Raw genomic sequence first — 20,037 nt, forward strand, 5'->3', positions numbered from 1 at the left:
AGTTGTCATGATTTGAACATACAGCAATGGTCACACTTTTACAATCCCAGTGTGGTAATTCCAGGCCCATTCACTGGTACTCACTCCTTATATATTGAAATATTTTAAATCATGATTTCACCTTTACTAGAGGTTTTGTTTTTCCATAGGAATACCATGTGGATTTTAGACAAGTTTTGTTTTTGCTTCTGCCAAGCTCTCCAGGAATATCATCTGCCCTGTAATTTCTGTAATACAGTATAAGAGATGTAGCACTTTCTACAGCTTTTAACTCCACTACACGGGCAACAGTTAATCTGCAGTATGAAAAACAACTTTCATTTCAAAGCTCCTCTGTAACGTCACCCTCATGAAATCATTTCAAACACCACTTGGGGAGGTCCACAGAAATGAAAACTCAGCTACCAGAAGCCACTGCTGCAAATCAGTGATTTGCTGGCAAGCCAGACGACAAGACTTGCGCAGAAAGTCAAGTCCACATATGCTCAACCATGAATGCGGCCTGCCCAGCCGATCAGTTTCACTCATGGAAGCCAGTCTATGTCAGACTAGAACTGTACTTCACAGAATTCTCAGCAGCTCATCTCTCAGTGACAGACTCCCAGACCTTTATTACAAGGTGTCTCTGGGTAGACTCCAACCGCTAAACTCTGGATTATCAGCTGAGCACATTAACCATTAAGCGCTCCCAGGGAATAACTAACTTGTTGTCAATTATCTGTTTGGTGGCTGGCACATGGTGGTTTCTTTTTTTAATTTCCTTTAACTTCAACCCTGAGACATACCCCACCTCAGAAAGCATCATAGATTCAGAAAGATTAAAGTATGGAGAGAAAAAATTATAAACAAACAAACAAAAGAAATGCAGAAGGCACAATTTTCCACTTAAAATGGGATCCACACCTGGCGGGCCAGACAAATCACCTTGGGGGTAGAAAGTGCATGCTTTCCTTGCTATCAGCACTTAATTCGTTATTCTGGTTTGTTCTCAAGCATTTTAGAGGATGAGAAACAGAGGCACGAAGAGTGAATTTATTCAGTTCACAAAACAAACCAATCACCAGGTTTGTTAACTTGGCAATGAGGCACGTGCAAGAGGGAAAAAGTACACAAAAGAGGTAGCCATCTGTATACGTGAACACTCTCCTTGGCATCTGCCAAAATACCACCTGCAGCTGACACTGCCACCCACGCCATGCATACTCTGGGACTGCCTTGGGCCTGCCACCTCATCTTCTGCTGGGGCAGGGGCTGCATCCTGAGAGTTTCCAGCCAGCAGCCACATTCCTTCTTCAGACACTGGGACATGCTCTCCAGGAAGCTAGTAGCACTAGTGCAGCCATAGCGCAATCTTGACCCAAGAACAAAGCTGTGGGCTAGTCTAGACACCAAACCAACATTTCTAATACTCTCACTGTGAGACTCTATCTGAAACCCCAAATCGCCAGCTCACACACACATTTCTGTAACACCTTTGTTTTAGACTTTGCCTGTAAGTGTATTCAGACTGAAAAACAAGCCCAAGGATTCTCCTTGCTTAACTGAATGCGTATAGGCATTAATGAATTTAAACATTTCAGATCTACCTACCTCCCCTAGGAAAGGTCATAAAAAGAAACAATGAGCTTTATGTTGAAAAGGAGTCTCTTGTTTGAGTATTAACACAAGTTAAAGGCTCAATTTGTCCACTACACTTGCACTCTGAAATCAGGTTTTAGGGATTCAAATAAGACCTCTTTTTAAAAAAGAACATTTTATTAGGGGCTCATACAACTCTTATCACAATCCATACATATACATACATCAATTGTAATAAAGCATATCTGCACATTCCCTGCCCCAATCATTTTCAAAGCATTTGCTCTCCACTTAAGCCCTTTGCATCAGGTCCTCTTTTTTTTCCCCCTCCCTCCCTGCTTCCCCCTCCCTCATGTGCCCTTGGTAATTTACACATTGTTATTTTGTCATATCTTGCCCTATCCGGAGTCTCCCTCACCCCCCACCCTTCTCTGCTGTTCATCTCCCAGGGAGGAGGTCACATGTGGATCCTTGTAATCAGTTCCCCCTTTCCAACCCACTCAACCTCCACTCTCCCAGCATCGCCCCTCACACCCTTGGTCCTGAAGGTATCATCCACCTTGGATTCCCTGTGCCTCCAGCCCCCATATGTACCAGTGTACAACCTCTGCCCTATCCAGCCCTGCAAGGTAGAATTCGGATCATGGTAGTTGGGGGGAGGAAGCATCCAGGATCTGGGGAAAAACTGTGTTCTTCATCGGTACTACCTCGCACCCTAATTGACCCATCTCCTCTCCTAAACCCCTCTATGAGGGGATCTCCATTGGCCGACACTTGGGCCTTGGGTCTCCACTCTGCACTTCCCCCTTCATTCAATATGGTATACACACACACACACACACAAATACACATATATATCTTTTTTTTTCATGCCTTATACCTGGTCCCTTGGGCAGCTCGTGATCGCACTGGCTGGTGTGCTTCTTCCATGTGGGCTTTATTGCTTCTGAGCTAGATGGCCGCTTGTTCACCTTCAAGCCTTTAAGACCCCAGACACTATCTCTTTTGATAGCCGGGCACCATCAGCTTTCTTCACCACATTTACTTAAGCACCCATTTGTCTTCAGCGATCCTATCATGGAGGTGTGCAGCCAATGATATGATTTTTTGTTCTTTGATGCCTGATAACTGATCCCTTCGGGACCACTCGATTACACAGGCTGGTGTGTTCTTCCATGTGGACTTTGTTGCTTCTGAGCTAGATGGCCGCTTGTTTATCTTCAAGCCTTTAAGGCCCCAGTCACTATCTCTTTTGATAGCCAGGCACCATCTGCTTTCTTCACATTTACTTGTTCACCCACTTTGGCTTCAGCAGTTGTGTCGGGAGAGTGAGGATCATAGAGTTCCAATTTAATAAAAGAAAGTATTCATGCTTTGAGGGACTGTTTGAGTAGAGGCCCAAGGTCCTTCCGCCACCTTAATACTTAACCTATAAATAAAGACACATAGATCTATTTCCCCATCCTCCTATATATATTTGCATGTGCATGTCTTTGTCTAGACCTCCATAAATTCCCTTTGACTCCTAGCTCTTTCCTCCATCTCCCTTGACTTTCCTCCTGCCCCACCACCATGCTCCGTCACCACCTGGGCTACAGCTATACCTTTTCTCTACAAAACCTTACCCTTGATCATTCCCCACCAGGCCTGCCACTCCCCCCTCTAACCATTTTGGGTCCCATGTTGTTCCCTTGTCCCTGTGTTTGTTAACACCACTTCCTTAGCCCCCTAATCCCCCCCACTCCAAGTCCCCCCGGAACTGTCAGTCCCGTTGTTTTTCCTCCAGATAGTTCATCCAGCCTGTCCTATTTAGACAGACCTGTGGAGACACTAACATGAACGAAAACAAGACAGAGGAAAACAAAGCAACAGTATACAACTAGACAACAAAACAACAAAAACAAACCAATGACAAAGAACAAAACAAAACACTTCACAAAAGAAAAGCTTGTAGTTAGTTCAGGGATCGTTTGCTGGTCCTTAGGAGCATTTTCCAGTCCAGTCCGTTGGGGCACCACGCCCTGGCCCCAAAGTCCACTTTCAGCATTCCCTGGGGACCTTGCCACTCCATTCCCTTGCTGTTCCACTGCACTCCCCCAGTGCTTTGCCTCTATGTGGTGGGATCAGGTCAGGTGCAATTCCCACACTGTGTCTCCGGTGCTGTCCCCTGTATCGCCCTTAGTCACTGAGGGGCATCATTTCTCATAGTGGGGCCAGCCATGTTGTTCTCTCTGGGACTGGCTGCTCTACTCAGGAACATCATCCTCACGGCCTGGTGGGCCACAAATAAAACCTCTTAAGGAGTCTAAATCCCCAGACCTAACCCACTGACAACAGAGCCTCTTCTGGCAATACAGTGACCCTGTAAGGACTGAACAAAATTGCTCTCTTAAGGTTTGGAAAGCTGTAAATCTTTTAGGCGCAGACAGATGTATGGGCCTCTTGTGGAGCATCTGATAGGGTTTGAAAAGCTGACCTGGAGGTAAGCAGTTCACTGCTGGCTGGACCCACTGCCCCCGTGAGTAGCTGGGCTGAGTAGATTCCATTTCAGAGTCCCTGATTCACCTTGTTCACAACAATTAATGGTCCCAGGTGATTTGTGTTTAGGCATTAAAGCCAATTTTCATCTAGATGACACTTGGCGGGCTTTGCCTTCAAGACAGAGTGACATCAGACTCCCCAACTTGTGACAGAGAAGCTCATTACCCATTTGTCACCTCTCTCCAGCACTTTTGTACTGGGCCAGCCAAGGCTCTCTTCTGTGGCACCCATTTGCCCACTGTCCAAGGGCTAAAAGTCTGAACATGTTAAAAACTGCAATTTTTATGAAGAAGTTGTTTCTGCTCTTTAGTTTTTACGACTTCCACTAATCTCTGAATTGGGTTACTATCAGATATTTAAAATCTGAAACCCAAGTAGGAGGTAACATATTGCTTCTTACAAAGAGCAACAAAAAAAAAATCTAGTAAGTCTAATGACTCGTGCAGAGTTAAATAAGTAAATTATAAAACAAACTGTCCATTATCACAACACGTGAAGTGACTACACCTAACTCCTCATTACCACTGGCATGGTGAGGTTTCAAAGACCTGATATCCTGTGTGGAAATCAACACTGGTCAAAATTACTTCCTTTCCTTACCAGCCCCATTCTGCAGTGTCCCCGCAAGCCCCAGGCTGCCACCTGGCAAGTGGCTTCCAACTTTCCCTGGTTCACAGATCTCTGCTGCTCCCCACTTCCCCCAACACCGCCCCCCACCCCACTCCTGGTTCCTGTCTACCCTGGGCCACCACCTGTGCCTCGAAGGCCTATCTATGCCTACTGGAAGCCCCTCTTCTTCCTGGGACCCTTCCCTCCAGGTTTGTTTCCTGGATAGCTAGAACCACACTAAGCTCTCCTGTACCCCAAGCAGACCATTTGAGACCCGCATCCTTAGCTGCCCCTTCCCCTCAAGCTCCTGGGGCTACTCCCAGGACCACTGCCTCCAGCTGCTGCCTGTCTGGGCTCCCTTCCCAGCTCCACACCTTGGCACAGGCCTCCCCTCCTCCTGCGCTGTGGAAGAGACCCCCTTTTTCCGGGTGCTGCTTGTGGGGACCCAGCCCCTCCTCTTACACCACAGGTCTGCCTGCAGAGCCCAGCATCCACGGTAGCAGGCACCCAAGTCTACACCATCCAGTGGCTCCCATGCCACCCCGTACTCCTGCAACCCTCAGGCCACCCAGTCCTCTGCTTTCATGGCCAGACCCAGTTCATTCTGCTCCTTAAGTGTGAACCTGAGGGACACCCCATGTCCATCCTGCTAGGCTCCTGCTGCTGCATTGTGGGGCTGGGTCCCGTAGGGTTGTGTGTCCAGCCAGGGGGACTGAGCTGCCTAGCCCAGTGCAGTCACTTGCTCCCCTGGGGCCACAGGGCTCTGCCCAGTCCCTTGAGATGGTGCTGCACTACCTGTCCATTTACACCTAGAAGACAGCCTGCCCAGCTCCTCTCACTTAGATCCCTGAATAGTGGGCCTATAATGCGACCCCCCCCACACACACACACCTCCACCCGCTGCTGCCTTTCATCCCTCCTCGCCTTCTTGCGTCATAAATGTGAAATGTCACATAATGAGCGATTCAAGTCCTGAAGGGGTAGGTACACAGTCTAGATTAGGGCCAGCAAACTGCAGCTTGAAAGCCTCATGTGGCTCTCAGTATGTACAATGTGGCTGTGAGTAAAACTGAAGCATTGTAAAGGGCATTATTCAGATACTTATGAAATAATTTGTTTGTAAAAATATATTTATGCCTCTTGAATAATTTTTAAATTGTTGTGGGGGGTCAGGATTGGCTTTTCTGTCTCAAGGTTGCCAACCCCTGGTCTAGATTATTGGACAAACAGGAAAATGTACAGAATACTAAGACTGTGTGCAAACACAGTATATAGTCAAAAGAAACATGCTTCTTAGACTCAAAGCCTGAATCTCGAGATTTAAGGATATTTTATTTTAAACTACTTATATTAGACATAAATAATTGTGGGACACATTAATAAGACAATGGAGCAAGCAGGAAAGACAAGTCCAAGCACTGAATTTCAACTAGGTCTTACAAAACAGTCGATTCAATTCTAATCAACAGGTACATTTACTCTCCAAAATCATTACTAAAAGCTACTTCCAACTATTCAAATGGCAAATGACTGGGGCGGGGGGTGGGGTGGGGGAGGGGGGTAAGGTAGGGTGTGGGTGTGCGCGCACACATTCTAGACAAGCACCACGAGGATTGTGGGGCTCAAGTTCCACCTGGTTGTTTTTTTTAAGAGGCAGTGAGAACAACTTTCAAAGCCATAGCATAGATAACCATATGCTTATTTCAATGTCAGCATTGTTACTTACTTGACAGGAAACCCAGATTTAAGTTAACAAAATGTTCCTACATTGCAGACATTTTGTTCTTTAAGGCCTTTAATTAATGGAGAAATCAGTACAATCCTAGATCTGAACACCACACCAGGTATTAGGCGCTGCACATGGAGAACCCCTCAAATGCTTCAGTGGCTCTTGGTACTTTCTCTACCCATTCTATTTTCAACCAAACTGCCTCTCTGAAAAATCAGAAATTTTGAAACAAGTTTCTATTTTTCCTTTATTCTGTTAATAAGATCACGAGAGAAACTACCTGCACCCCCTCCAGCCACCTACCCCTCCAGGTCTATTTTGAAGTGACCCTACACCTGCAGATCTCTCCCCAGGCCGTGAATGATCTAGAGACATTGGTCAACAACCAGCTCTGGAAAGGAGGTCGAGGCAGGGATGCATGGCAAGGTGAGGTTCTGTCTCCCTTCGTGCCTCATTCCTTTCCTCTTATTTTTTTTAACTATCTATGTACTGAATACATTTTTTGTCTTCTTTACTCTGAAGTGTGTAGCTTTCATTGCATATACTCCTAAGGAACAAGAAAAGGGGCTGCGGTCTCTACCACACATCCTTTAAAAAAAAAAAAAAAAAAAGGCAGTTCTTCGTACTACTTTTTACTTCTCACTCACTACCACCGAGTCAATGCCAACTCACAGCGCCCTATAGGGCAGAATGGCACTGGCCCTTCACTGTCTCTCTCCCATGACTGTTGACTTAGGCCTGCTCTCAAATAAAACAGGTTTTACTTCACTGGGGCCACCGTTCTCCAGCGCGTGGTGCCTGCAGTCTTGTGGAGCAAATGAAAACGGGGAGTGTCAGAGGTTCTCTTCGCACGACATGGCCCACACAGTTTTTACAATTATCCAGACTCTCAATAGAATGGCCAAGGAATACAGTGAAGATTGAATGCAGACGCAGATGTGAGCATTCTTTGTCAGATGATAAGTCACATAGTCAAGAATGTGCAAAAACCGTAAACCAGCGTCACTCTCCTCATGTAATAATTTCATCTTGGAAAATACAGTTACTTTTTTCATTTAAAAATATGTCAGCCCATCATGGATTTGTTACTGTTATGTTCTAAAAAATTAAGTAAAATTTAAAACATTTGTTTTTAAATTTCTAACATGATAAATATTGATGATGGTATAACTCAGGGGTCCTCAAACTTTTTAAACAGGGGGTCAGTTCACTGTCCCTCAGACCGTTGGAGGGCTGGTTTATAGTTTAAAAAGAAACTATGAACAAATTCCAATGGACCCGGGACGAGTTAGCTGCTAAGCAGGACAGGCAGCTGCGGCAAAAACACCCAGTGGGCCAGATAAATGTCCTCGGCGGGGGCCTTAGTTTGAGGAGCCCTGGACTATAGCTCATATAAATCTCAAGTTCTATGAAGTCTGCCCTAATTTTAAAAGCATGAGGGAGTCACAAGATCAAAAAAAATTTGGGAATCACTGTTTTAAGGCACCAGTTAAGACAGAGAAAAACAAGGTTCTCCCTGCCTTTTGCATCTTACTTGAAATATGAAATCTGTAAAATGTAACGTAATCCTAATTAAAAATAATATTTTAAAACAATGCACTTACCATTATATGTTATTCTTGGCTTTGTTAAACACATCACAAGATGTAAGTCCATTTCATCTGAGGGCACAAATTTTGAGCATACAGGGCACTTAAATCCTAAAAATGAAAAGAAACTAAAGTTACCATGCTATACCTAGACATTTTTTTAAAAGCATTTTAAAAAAAGATCAAAAGCATTTCAACTCCAAAATTACCGTGACAGTAGCACAGAACATGATGTTCACCTTGAGATGAGGACAGAACTGCTGACTATTCTATCTGACTTAAATCAGGTTTATCAAGACCATCCACCATCCTATCTTTAAATAAAATGAGCCTAAAGAGGACGGTGCAGTCTACTATAAATAAGACTCCTACAACTTTTTCTATTTCTACATTGACTGGTCCAAACAATCATTCTTATTTCTAATATTTTCTACAAGTATGATTTCATGTTATTAAAACTTTGGATTCTGACCACCATTCGTGTTGCTGAATTTTACCTTTCTGAGCCGGGTACAGTACTTGTCGAGCCTTAAGATTTTACAGCTAGATGGCACCTTAAAGCGATTCCACCTCACCAACCTTTGACCAACGTATCTCAATGGAAGCGTGAAGCCTTTCAGAACGGCACACACAGGTCTTGAATGCAGGATGTCTCCTGGTTTCTAGTCCAGTGGCCATTTTGCCACAGCACATGCTACTGAAGTTACCACGTGAGGAGGAAACAGCAACAGCCAAGGTGATTTCTGCAGTCAGGCCTGACACTCCACTACTACCTTGTTCCTACAATACTCGGTCTGCACTCCTGAATCTTAACTTACATTGTTTCTGTTGAGAAAGATGGAAAACTTTGGAAATGGAATAAAAGCGATGACTACACAACTACAGGGACATAAGTCAAATCACAACTGCACACATAAAAATAGTTGAAATGGTAAATAATCTGTTACATACATTTCACCACATACAACAGACAGAAATAAAGTAATATATTATTGAATGAGAGGATGTGTTATGTATTCAGCTCTGTCTTACACAATTCCTTAATGCACAGGGGGTCCGAATGCTGTGCACACCATTCTTCCCTGTGGCACCGCTAAGGTCCTTTGCCTGATACCCTTTACCCGAGTAGTGCTAGGCATCTGCCCCAAAGGCAGCCGCTGCCTAGTTTGGCTAGGATAAATCAAGAAATGGCACTGAAAAATGGGCTGGTCAGGTGTTTTTCTTGGAAATACGACTAAGAGTCAGTGATAGAAGAAACTAGTTCGCCATTGGGCCTCCACTCAAGTACTCCCCCTCCATGTAAGAATACTTTCTTCTATTATATTGGCATTCTATGATGCTCACCTTCCTGACATAACCGCCGAAGACAAAGCGGGTAAATAAGCAAATTTGCTAAAGAAAGCTGATGATGCTGGCTATCAAAAGATATAGTGTCCAGGGTCTCAAAGGCTTGAAGGTAAACAAGTGGCCATCTAGCTGAGAAGCAACAAAGCCCACATGGAAAAATACACCAGCCTGTGTGATCACGAGGTGCCAAAGAGATCAGTTATCAGACATGATCAGAACAAAAAATCTTATCACATTGAATGAGGGGGAAGTGCGGAGTGGAGACCCAAGGCCCATTTGTAGGCTACTGGACATCCCCTTACAGAAGGGTCATGAGGAGAAGATGAGCCAGTCAGTGTGCGATATAACAATGATGAAACATACAACTTTCCTCCAGTTCCTAAATGCTTCCTCATCCCCCACTATAATGATACCAATTTTACCTTACAAATCTGGCTAGACCAGAGGATGTACACTGGTACAGACAGGAACTGGAAACACAGGGAATCCAGGGTGGATGATCCCTTCAGGGCCAGTGGTGTGAGTGGTGATACTGGGAGGATGGAGGCTGGGTGGGTTGGAAAGGGGGAACCGATTAAAAGGATCTACATGTGACCTCCTCCCTGGGGGACAGATAAAGAAAAGTGGATGAAGGGAGACGTCGGACAGGTCAAGATATGACAAAATAAAAATTTATAAATTATCAAGGGTTCATTAGGGAAGGGGATTGGGGAGGGGGGGAAATGAGGAGATGATGCCAGGGGCTTAAGTGGAGAGCAAATGTTTTGAGAGTGATGAGAGCAATGAATGTACAAATGTGCTTTACACAATTGATGTATGTATGGATTGTGATAAGAGTTGTATGAGCCCCTAATAAAACTATTAAAAAAACAACTAGTCTGCAGTAAATAGCAGGCACAGGAAAGTCTCCCATAGGCGAGAGAGCCTGGAGCGACCATGACGGGTCATGCGAAGCTAAACTTGTGACAGAAGAGAAACTTGGGGCCACATGGAACTCTGAGTGGCCATGCAGGGAGAAGTGGGAGGCACCAACTAAAATGTCTAGTAGAAGCAAACAGGCGACTCAGAGCGGCCTCGGACTCTGTGTGTGTGTGTGTGTGTGTGTGTGTGTGTGTGTGTGCGCGTGCCCTTCTGGAGAGTCTCCCCCGAGGCTCAGACAACAAACGCCCCTGGTGCAGACCTTCCGATGACAGGGAGTGGGTTTCCGGAGGGACAATTCATTCAAGAATTGAACTTCCTAAATGAAATGTATGATTTTAGCAGTCCCCCCGCACCCCGTTATTAAACATGTCCTTAAAGAAAGTAACAAAGTACCTCTTCCTTGAAGTCCACAAGGACAAAGTATAGAAAAAAAGGGGGTGGGGGAAGAGATGGGGAACTCACCTTAAATGATGGGACAAGACAGACACTGTGAGCAGCATGTACAGCTAACAAACCAACTGCAAACCCACTGCCTGCAACTTAAATAAATTCACAGTCCATTTCCACAAGGTGAGAGAGTGGGGCTGTGGATGACGGGTCTTTGTTTTCCCTGTCCGTGAACTTCTGAACTTGGTATGAGTCCCTGAGCGGAGGTGGCAAGTGGCACGTGATTTGCTACTACCGATCAGAATCATCTGGGTTCTAGCACTTTAACCAGAAATCATCCAGAGTGAGCACCCTGAACCAGGGGTTCTAACGTGTTCAGTCCAGTGTGAGGCCCACCCCCACCCCCCCCAGCTGAGACTCTGCCTTTCCACCCCAGATAGAAACCTACATTCTAACAAGATACCCAGTGAGCTGCTTATACATGAGAATCACCTGGGGGGTTATAAGAATCACCTGGGGATCTTGTTAAACTGCAGGTCTAGATTCCTTTACCTGGCATGTAAATGCAAATTCCCAACAGGGAAACGCAAACTCCCAACAGGGAATGGTACCTCCAATGAACAGGTTTGGGAGTCCCACTGTTAACTTAAAAAGCTTTACCCAGAGTCATCCAATCTCCCACAGAATAAAATCTAAGGAGATGACAGTTTTTATCATCAAGACCACCTGGATTTCTAGTTCAATACAATAAACGAAACACATGTGTTTCTCCTCCCTCCTAAAACTCACTGAAATGAGACTAAAGAAAGACAAAGATGGCCCTTAGAGGAGACAGCTATCTGAGAAAGAAAGCAGATGATGGGATTAACAGCAACTAAATACACCAGTCTAATTCCCCAAAGATCCAGCAATCTATAGCTCCATTCACTTCCCAATGCTCAAATGGCGACTGATAGGAAAGCTGCCTAAGGAACCTCTCTAGGTCCTGAGCCATGTCACACAGCAAGCAAGCAACTACCCGACCTTGTCCAGAGCAGGAGAACAGAGGTTTGTCGTGGGGAGCAAACCCCAGAGGGCTCCGTCCATCCGACACGGTGGACACTAGGGACAGCAATGGGCTGAAAAGGCTGTACTCACAGAAATGTGATCTCCGTACCCTCCTTTCTTTCATCTCTACCCAGGAGTAAAAAACAGACTCAGAGAATGAAACATCAAGATCCGTGCTCACTGGGATGCCCTAATCTTGCACAGAACCTCTCTCAGAAATATAAAGGATGCACCAAGTGACACAAACAGTTAAGCACTCAATTATGAACAGAAAGATCAGTGATTCACACCTACTCAGAAATGCCTCAGAAGAAAGACATGGCTTTCTGCTGCCAAAAGGTTTGGCCTTGAAAACCCTGTGGCGGGAAGTTTTACTCTGCACACACACTAAGTCACCAAGAATCAGAAAGAACTCCATGACAACTGGTTTCTCATGAACATAGCAGAAAATCCAACTGCAGTTAAGGAAAAACATTACATGGTAAAACACATCCAAGGCAAGTTCACAGGTTAACATGTTTTTAAATTGCACTACATGTTATAAATAACATTATCGTGCAAAGAACTAAAAAAGAAAAAAATCAAGTCCAAATATTTATTAGAAAAATGGACAAGTTTTAAATACTGATGTTAATGTTCCCTAGATAGATAGACACAGACAGACAGACAGACACACACACACACACGCACACACAATTACCTTTAAACAAATGAAAAATGCTCAATGTCAGAATTTGAAAAACATAAATTAAAGCTACACTGAAATATAGTTTCTCACCCCAAATTGGCAAGCTCTCAAAAGCTTGACCACACCCTGCTATGGGGAAACAGGCATTGCTGGTAGGAGTGCAAAATTGCATAACCTCAGCAGAGGGTCCGGTCCTTTGACAATATCGACCCACGCTACACAGATGTTTTATCATTCTGATCCAGAAGTCTCTTCCAAGAGCTCACCCCAGAGGAAGGACTCCAAAAATGCAAACTAATGTGTGCACGAGTAAGCTGGCCAGATCTGAAATAAACTACTGATGGGAAACAACCTGAGTGACCACACACAGGAGATTTGGAGAAAGGCAACAGTAAAAAGAAATGTGCGAGAGCATGCATGTTGTGCTAGTTAATGTGAAAGAAGAATGTATGTCTGCAAAAGGTGAAGAAACAGGAAGGATAAACCGCAAACTCAAGTTTACAGTGGTGGCGAGCAGGGCTGCTGATGGCAAGTCAGCAGTGAGAAACCAGCACCTGCGCTGGAGAGAAAGATGATGCTTTTCTGCTCCGTCAGGATTTACATCGCCTCAACACTCACAGGGCAGTTCTCTCTGTCCTAGACAAAGGGCAGCTCTGAGCCAGAATTGACGTGATGGCATTGGGTTTGAGTTTTTACCCAAAACGGAAGCAGAGCCCACTGCTGTGGAGTTGATTCCGGCTAAGAACAACCTTGCAGTTTCTGAGACTGCAAATCTTTACAGGAGCAAACAGACTCATTTTTCTCCCTCAGAGACTGGTGGGTTTGTACTGTTTACCTTGTGATGAGCCCACAGTCACCAGGGCTTCTTCCGTATGATCGACAGGTAATAAGAATGTGGTGGAATAGATAGAAAAGAATAAAGTCCTATGTATAGCTTTAAAACAATGATTTTCTATGTGTAGCTTTTAATAATGTTTTGAGCTTAGACCCACATTAATGATTATATGTAGTCAAAATGAAAATGAATGAACACAGACTAGTGCGAGGCCCCTACCTAGAACTAAAATGTGTTTCTCTAAGTCAAAGAAATACATCTGTTGCACTGTCCTATGGGAGCCCTGTTAGATCACTGCTAACCAAGAGGCTGCCAGTTCAACCTGTCTGTGCTCCACAGGACAAAGAGGTGGCAGTCTGCTTCCAGAAAGACTGACAACCTTGGAAACCCTACTTTGCCCCATAGAGTCCGTTTATTTTGCCCTGTAAGGTCACTATGGGGAAGAATCAACTTGACACAGGGTGTTATTTGGATTTATGTTTCAGATAAATAACCACAAGCAATAATTATGTACTTTTCTTTTATAGATGTATACAGCACATGTACATCTATCTGTACGTACACACACAGACATTTCTTATCTCTGTCTGCAGGGAAAGCCTAGAAGCATCGATACTCCAGCAGCAGCAAGCAGGCTCAGCAAACAATCTTGGGTTTCTACAAGAAAAGGAATCAGGGCTCCTTGAAAAAATGACCAATTCCAGCGAAACGTGCCAGCAGAGAAAGCACGAGGTCAAGCGGAAACATCTTGCTGAGAAGGAAGTGCTCAAAATGGATGTAGACACAGTTGGCAGGGGTGGGGGAGAAAATCATGCTGCTAAAAAGAAAGTGACACAGAAGCCAGTTTGGAAGGGCTCCTCAGGGCCAAATTTGGACAATCTGAGCATAAAAATGAGTGATCATGTATTACAAAATATTCTTTCAAAGAACAATCCATAGTCCATAGAAGTATTTATATATTCTGTCAGTATCAAACCAAGATCACTTAATTAACCAAGACAAAAAGGTAGGCTGCAGAATATGATTGGCTGACATCACCTTAAACAAACCTTAAAACAGAGTGTCACCACTGTATTGTATATTAAAACGCTATTAAATACTCATGCTTGCATTTTTCCCCTTGACAGCTCAGGCATCCAAAGCTTTACTTCCTACACATACTCTTGAGAAACTTCTAGAACATATGCTCCATCAAAACTAAGAGCCAAATGGAAAACAGGAAAACAATCCGAAAGACAAGATCAAGGAAAAAAGATGCCTCGCAGGAAAGGGGTGAAGAAGCAAGCGTCCTTGGCTGCCAGTCTGGCTGGAAGAGACCAGTGCAAGGCTTGAGGAGGAGACAGCGGCCATGGGAAGAGCAGAGAGAAAAGAAGAACCGATAGATCTCGATGTGTCTAATCCTGTGGAAAATAATATTCAGACAGCTCTTTAACTCCACTAGAAAGCTTGGAAAGAACACATAATATTAATCAAGAAAAAGGCAATTATAAATGACGAGACACCTGCTGGCGTGTCTAGTAGTTTAAAAAAGAGAGACATAAATCTTCATCTTCCTTGACAGTCCATTAATATCTAGTATCTGAGAGAAATGAAACTAGGAATATACATGATATTTATAAATATGGAAGTCAATGTCATGAGTGACACCTACAGAAAGGCCGCCTCAGCAAAGTACAAACTGCAGCTGGGGAGAAATGAAGAAACGATTTTTCTTGTCACACCATCAGTTGGTGACCTTTTGAGAGTATGTGCACATCTACTTTAATTTTTAAAAACCTTCTGAGGGGGAGAAGTGGCTCTGTAGGGCACTGTAACCTGGTGGGAAAGGACTCTGGCTGGCCTTTCCCACACTGTTCTTCACTCGGGTAGGGCCGAATTAGGACTGCCTCCATTCTTCAACGAGTAAGAAAAAGAACTTCTTCACTATAGGGTCTTACCACCGCATCTACTATCTAAGGAAGACAAGTACATTTAAAAGCCAGGTGAATGATAGGGTTCAGAAAACAGCCCCTGTATTAAAAAGTAAATCAAGACTAGCAACAAACCCAAAGCAGGAACAAAAACCATAAAAGCAGATAACTGTAGAGACAGCTAGTGATAATCGGTGCGCACACAGGTAGGTGGGCACACACAATCGGGGAATCAGGGAAGGCACTGGCTAAAAAGTAGACAATATTACTTGGATACTTTGATGAAGGGGAAGGCAAAAAAAGAATAAGAGGGGAGTTGCCCACACCCCATATGTGGAGGCAGTAGAAAACACTGGGGGCCTGGGGGAGGGAGTACAAGAGTTATCCCCAGAATAACATATAGATATATTTGGGGCACTTTGGAAGAGGAGCGTTGGAACTCTTAGAAGGAAAACTATGTAAACTAGATACGTATTTTCAAATAATCAAAGGTTCAGGACCCACTCAAGAGATACATCAAAATACACAATACAGGGGGAAAAAAGAATTCAGGAATGGCCATGTGGTGAAAGGAAAAATAAATAAAAACACACATACAAGCCCATGCAACTGCTGAAACAACTATGACCAACTGTAGGGACTACCACTAACAAACACTGGGATAGATGTCGACATGGGAAAGGACATGGGGTACTGTGGTGACAACAATGAACAACAGAGGAGGTCCGACCAACTTGATCATGTGAAACAGAGGAAAGAACTGGGGTAAAGGTACTCAGACGCAGTGCCATCCTCCCTCTCTTCCATCCCATCTGAAGAACCCTTAGTTTATAATAAAATGTTGAACTACAGTGTCAGCTTTCTACATGATCTACTTCAATGCATTTTACTCATTTCCTCTCCTTGTATGTCTTCTGTACTTTAATACTACTTCTTCCAGGAAGACATCACTCTACCATTGCAAACAAGTTGTCTACAGAGGTTTGCTTAGTTATGGAGTTCTTGAAGCCTATGAACAAACTGAAGACTTGAGAAAGCCACCACGGAGAAGCCCTCCTCTCAATCACTCGAGTGCACACAGAAGAGAAAGGCAGCCGCTACGACGTTATGCTGGGTGCTGGGGAGATACCACCAATGTCAGCCGTGACACAATTCTATTTCCACCTTAACTGTTATCCAAATTCTGGCACCCTCCAGATGTTACCAATCTCCTATTGTCCATCGCCCTGGCTATCAATACACTCTATCCAAAACAAAAATCTAAGGTTCATCAAGAGTATCCCGTAATACGTTCCTCTAAAACCAAGCCCCATGACTGCTGGTCTGGGTAATTTAAGGGACTCATTTACAGAAGGAAATAATCAACAAACTATGTAGGTATACATTCACTAAATATTACAAACAATAAGAGTGAATCAATGGCACCATGTCTGGGAGATATTTTACAGGAGCCGACCTCTATGTGCTACCTACACTCATCAGGTAACACAAACAGTAATAGCAATGCCCTATCCTATCTCCAGGGAGACCTAGGGGCACAGTGGTTACCCATCTGGCTGCTAACTGCAAGGCCAGCAGTTTGAAACCACCAGCAAGCACCTTGAGGCAAAGATGAGGCTTTCTACCCTTATAAAGAGTTAATCATGTAGACTCATTGAGGCAGCTAGTGCTATCTTGTCTTACAGAGTCACTATGAGCCAGAACCGACTCAATGGCAACAAGTTTGGTTTAGGTTTTTATCCTAGCTTCAAGATGAGACCAAAGAATATGAAGCAAAAGGAATTTACACAGCATTGGTCCAAAGTGCCCACACTGAGAATCTAAGTGACCAAAAAATAAAAGTGATAGAAATCAGGTCTTCTGGTCCCTAACCTATTGATCACTTTTATAAACAAACACACACACACGCACGCACGCACGCACACACGCACGCACGCACACACACACACACACACACACACACACACACACACTGGTTTCACATGTTTTCCTCATTCTGTAAAGGCATCCTGGTGGTGAAATGGTTAAACACTTGACTGCTAATCAAAAAGCTGACAGTTAACACACCAGTGGCTCCAAGGGATAAAATAAAAAACCCCATGACCTGCCCCACTAGGACTACAGCCTAGGTCTGATGCACATCAGCCTCCTTTGCCATGAGACCAGAAGTGGACGGTGGCCGAACTAGTTACTGAACATTTAGAGCAAAGATTCTATAGGAGATTCCTCATCAAAAGGGGGGGGGGGGGAGAGGGAGTACGACACAGAACAGAATTCCAAATTCTCATAACACTCCAGGGGTTTCACTAAAATTATCATTAAACCTTAAACCAAAATTATCCCGATAACTTTAAAAAATAACTTATTTTAGCTTAGCTAGTAAACAATGTTTGTGTTGAACACTGCTCTTTTAAGAACTACTTTCATGGGATCTAGGAAGGCAGTTTGTGATAAAAGAATAATTCATGCAAGGAGAGTGAGGTAGGGTGCCCAACTTGAAGAATGTAAACCAGAGTGTTTTTTGCTGTGTATCTTCTCAGCAACAGAATAAAGTCAAGCAATTTCTAATGATACAAAGTAGTCCACACCCCAGGACTGCTTGTCATCAAATAAAAAAAAAAAACCCTTTGGGAAAGCAAAAAAATAAATCAATAAAAAGATTACAGCTCACAAAAGCCTATGGGACAGTTCTACTGTCATGCAGGGTCGTGAAGCTACACATCACAATGAAATTATCTTCACACCCATTTGGTGTGGATAATTTTATCTTTTTTCTCCAATAGACAATACACAGCACCATATCTATGACTTTGCTTTTAATAAAGCTAATAAACTTTGCTCTTAATTTTATTAAAAACCTGTCCCTATCCCTTAAAACTGGAATAAACTCTGATCATCTTAGTAATGATGTTTGGGACAACCTTGAGCCAAATGTACACCTTTTTCTGTCCTACTGTCTTACTTTTGTGTTAATACTCGTTTGATATATCATCATCTAACAGACAAGTTATTAAGTAGATTTTTTTAAAATCCAAGAACTGCAGGCAGGGTTCTTGGGAGATAGACGAGGCTTTCTCCTCCTGTAAAGAGTTGCAGTCTCAGAAGCTCAAACAGACAGTTCTACTCTCTCCTGTAGAGTCACTGTGAAGTGACATTGACTTGATGGTAGTGAGTCTGATTTTGATTTGGGAGGCCTGGTTAGTCTTAAACTATTCATCAAAATATCTTCAGAACTTTCTAAATTAAAAAAAATCAAAATAATTCTGCTGAACTCAGAACTGGAGGTTTTAAAAAGGGCATTTTCTTCCTTTATATCTCACACATTGAGATACCTATTGACTTCACAGCCCTACCGTAATCAGTTTTTAGTGTCGGGTGCCTTCCGGTTTGTTCTGACTCTAATGTCACTGACCTACAACAAGACAAAACCACGGCCCGTTTCTGCACCACCCTCTTGGCTTTCGCTGTGTTGGGGCCCACGGTGCAGCTGCTGTGTCCATCCACCTTGTTCAGGGTCTGCCTCTTTTTCACGGGCACTCTACCAAGCATGAATTAGTTATGAAGTAACAACGAAAACGATTTCATAGTTGGGGGAGACACCACCACGAGGAACTGTATTAAAGGGTTGCAGCATTAGGAAGGTTGAGAACCACTGACTTAGAGCAAAGAAAAGACAGGAAGGAAAGTTCAGATCCTACTGGGAAATCGTACAGACTAAGAGGAAGCTGGGAAGGGGAAACTGCACAACACAAGACAGAACAAAGCCGTCCCATCTCCTCTTCCACAGTGGGGCTCCCTTTTCACTGTAATGAATGCTGTCCAGACTAAAAAACAAAATGGGAACAATAATAGCTTAATTTTAAACACTGGGTCACAAATACACAGAACGTAGCCTACAAAGCCTTTGTTTTTTGTTAGCCTTTGTGTTGTGTTTTTTTAGTTTAGAAAAGGGGTTAATTAAAGACAAGGATGAACCAGGCAAGAGAGGCAAGGGAAAGGGTACCCTCTCACAGAAAGTCAAGTCCCTGGCTGGGGGGGCTCCCCCTCCCTCTCTTGCCAGTCCCCACTGCTAAATAGCTTACACCCTGCACCCAATCCCCATGCCCAGAAGCTCAGGCCTCTAGGCAAGGGGAAGATCTGAGAAGAGTTGGGTTCCCTGTCCTACCAACAGCCAACAGAACCATCTAAAACCTACAAAGGAACACAGGGCTTCCCTGGCTCCCCGGAACAAAGCATGGGTACTGTCAGCTGCTGCCAGGGAGAAGGGTAGGTTTGCTGGGGGGGGGGGGGGGGCCTCCCGCCCTACCCCTACCTGCAGTGGGAGGTCCCAGGGGAGGGTCTAGGCCAGCCTTTCAGAAGCCCAGCTTCCAAAGGCTCCTGTTCCTCCCTCCCTCAGGTCTGTGTAGACTGGAGAATTCCACAGGATCCTGCAGGCCAGCACACCCACCTTTCCCAGGCCCCAATCAAAAAAGAAAGGTCTGCAACAAGTGGGCGATCCACTCTGGGCAGGGGTCCTCAGTCTCTATCCAAAAAGAAATCCAGTGGATTAGTAAAGGAGAGGTCTTGGTCATTTACCACCCCCCCCCAAAAGTTTAGACACCCTGTCCCCAACACTCATACCCTTGAGGACAGACCACCCATGGGGGACTAGGGGTAGGAGCAGAACAAGAAATGGATTGGCACCTGGAGAAATATTCTACGTAGTCCAAAAAAGCAAATTTCTTCCCAAGGAGCCGGTGACTCCCCCTCCAATGAAATTTCAAATAATGACATCTGAGGTGTATATTTCACTTAAATATAATGCTTTGTCCTGTTTTTGTACTAATATGGAATGTGAAAGGCCCCCCAAAATCAGT

General features: G+C 44.1%; 1 protein-coding gene across 2 annotated transcripts in view; it reads right to left on the bottom strand.

Moving 5' to 3' along the window:
* ZNRF2 (zinc and ring finger 2) overlaps positions 1 to 20,037 on the bottom strand; it is an 83,130-nt gene that overhangs the window by 29,828 nt on the left and 33,265 nt on the right. For both annotated transcript variants that reach the window (XM_075558223.1, XM_075558221.1), the window contains exon 2: positions 8,062 to 8,157. In XM_075558223.1, coding sequence (XP_075414338.1) covers positions 8,062 to 8,157 — 96 coding nt within the window. The remainder of the gene's footprint in view (positions 1 to 8,061; positions 8,158 to 20,037) is intronic.

The sequence above is a fragment of the Tenrec ecaudatus genome, chromosome 9, assembly GCF_050624435.1.
Source record: "Tenrec ecaudatus isolate mTenEca1 chromosome 9, mTenEca1.hap1, whole genome shotgun sequence".
NCBI classification, from domain to species: Eukaryota; Metazoa; Chordata; class Mammalia; order Afrosoricida; family Tenrecidae; genus Tenrec; species Tenrec ecaudatus.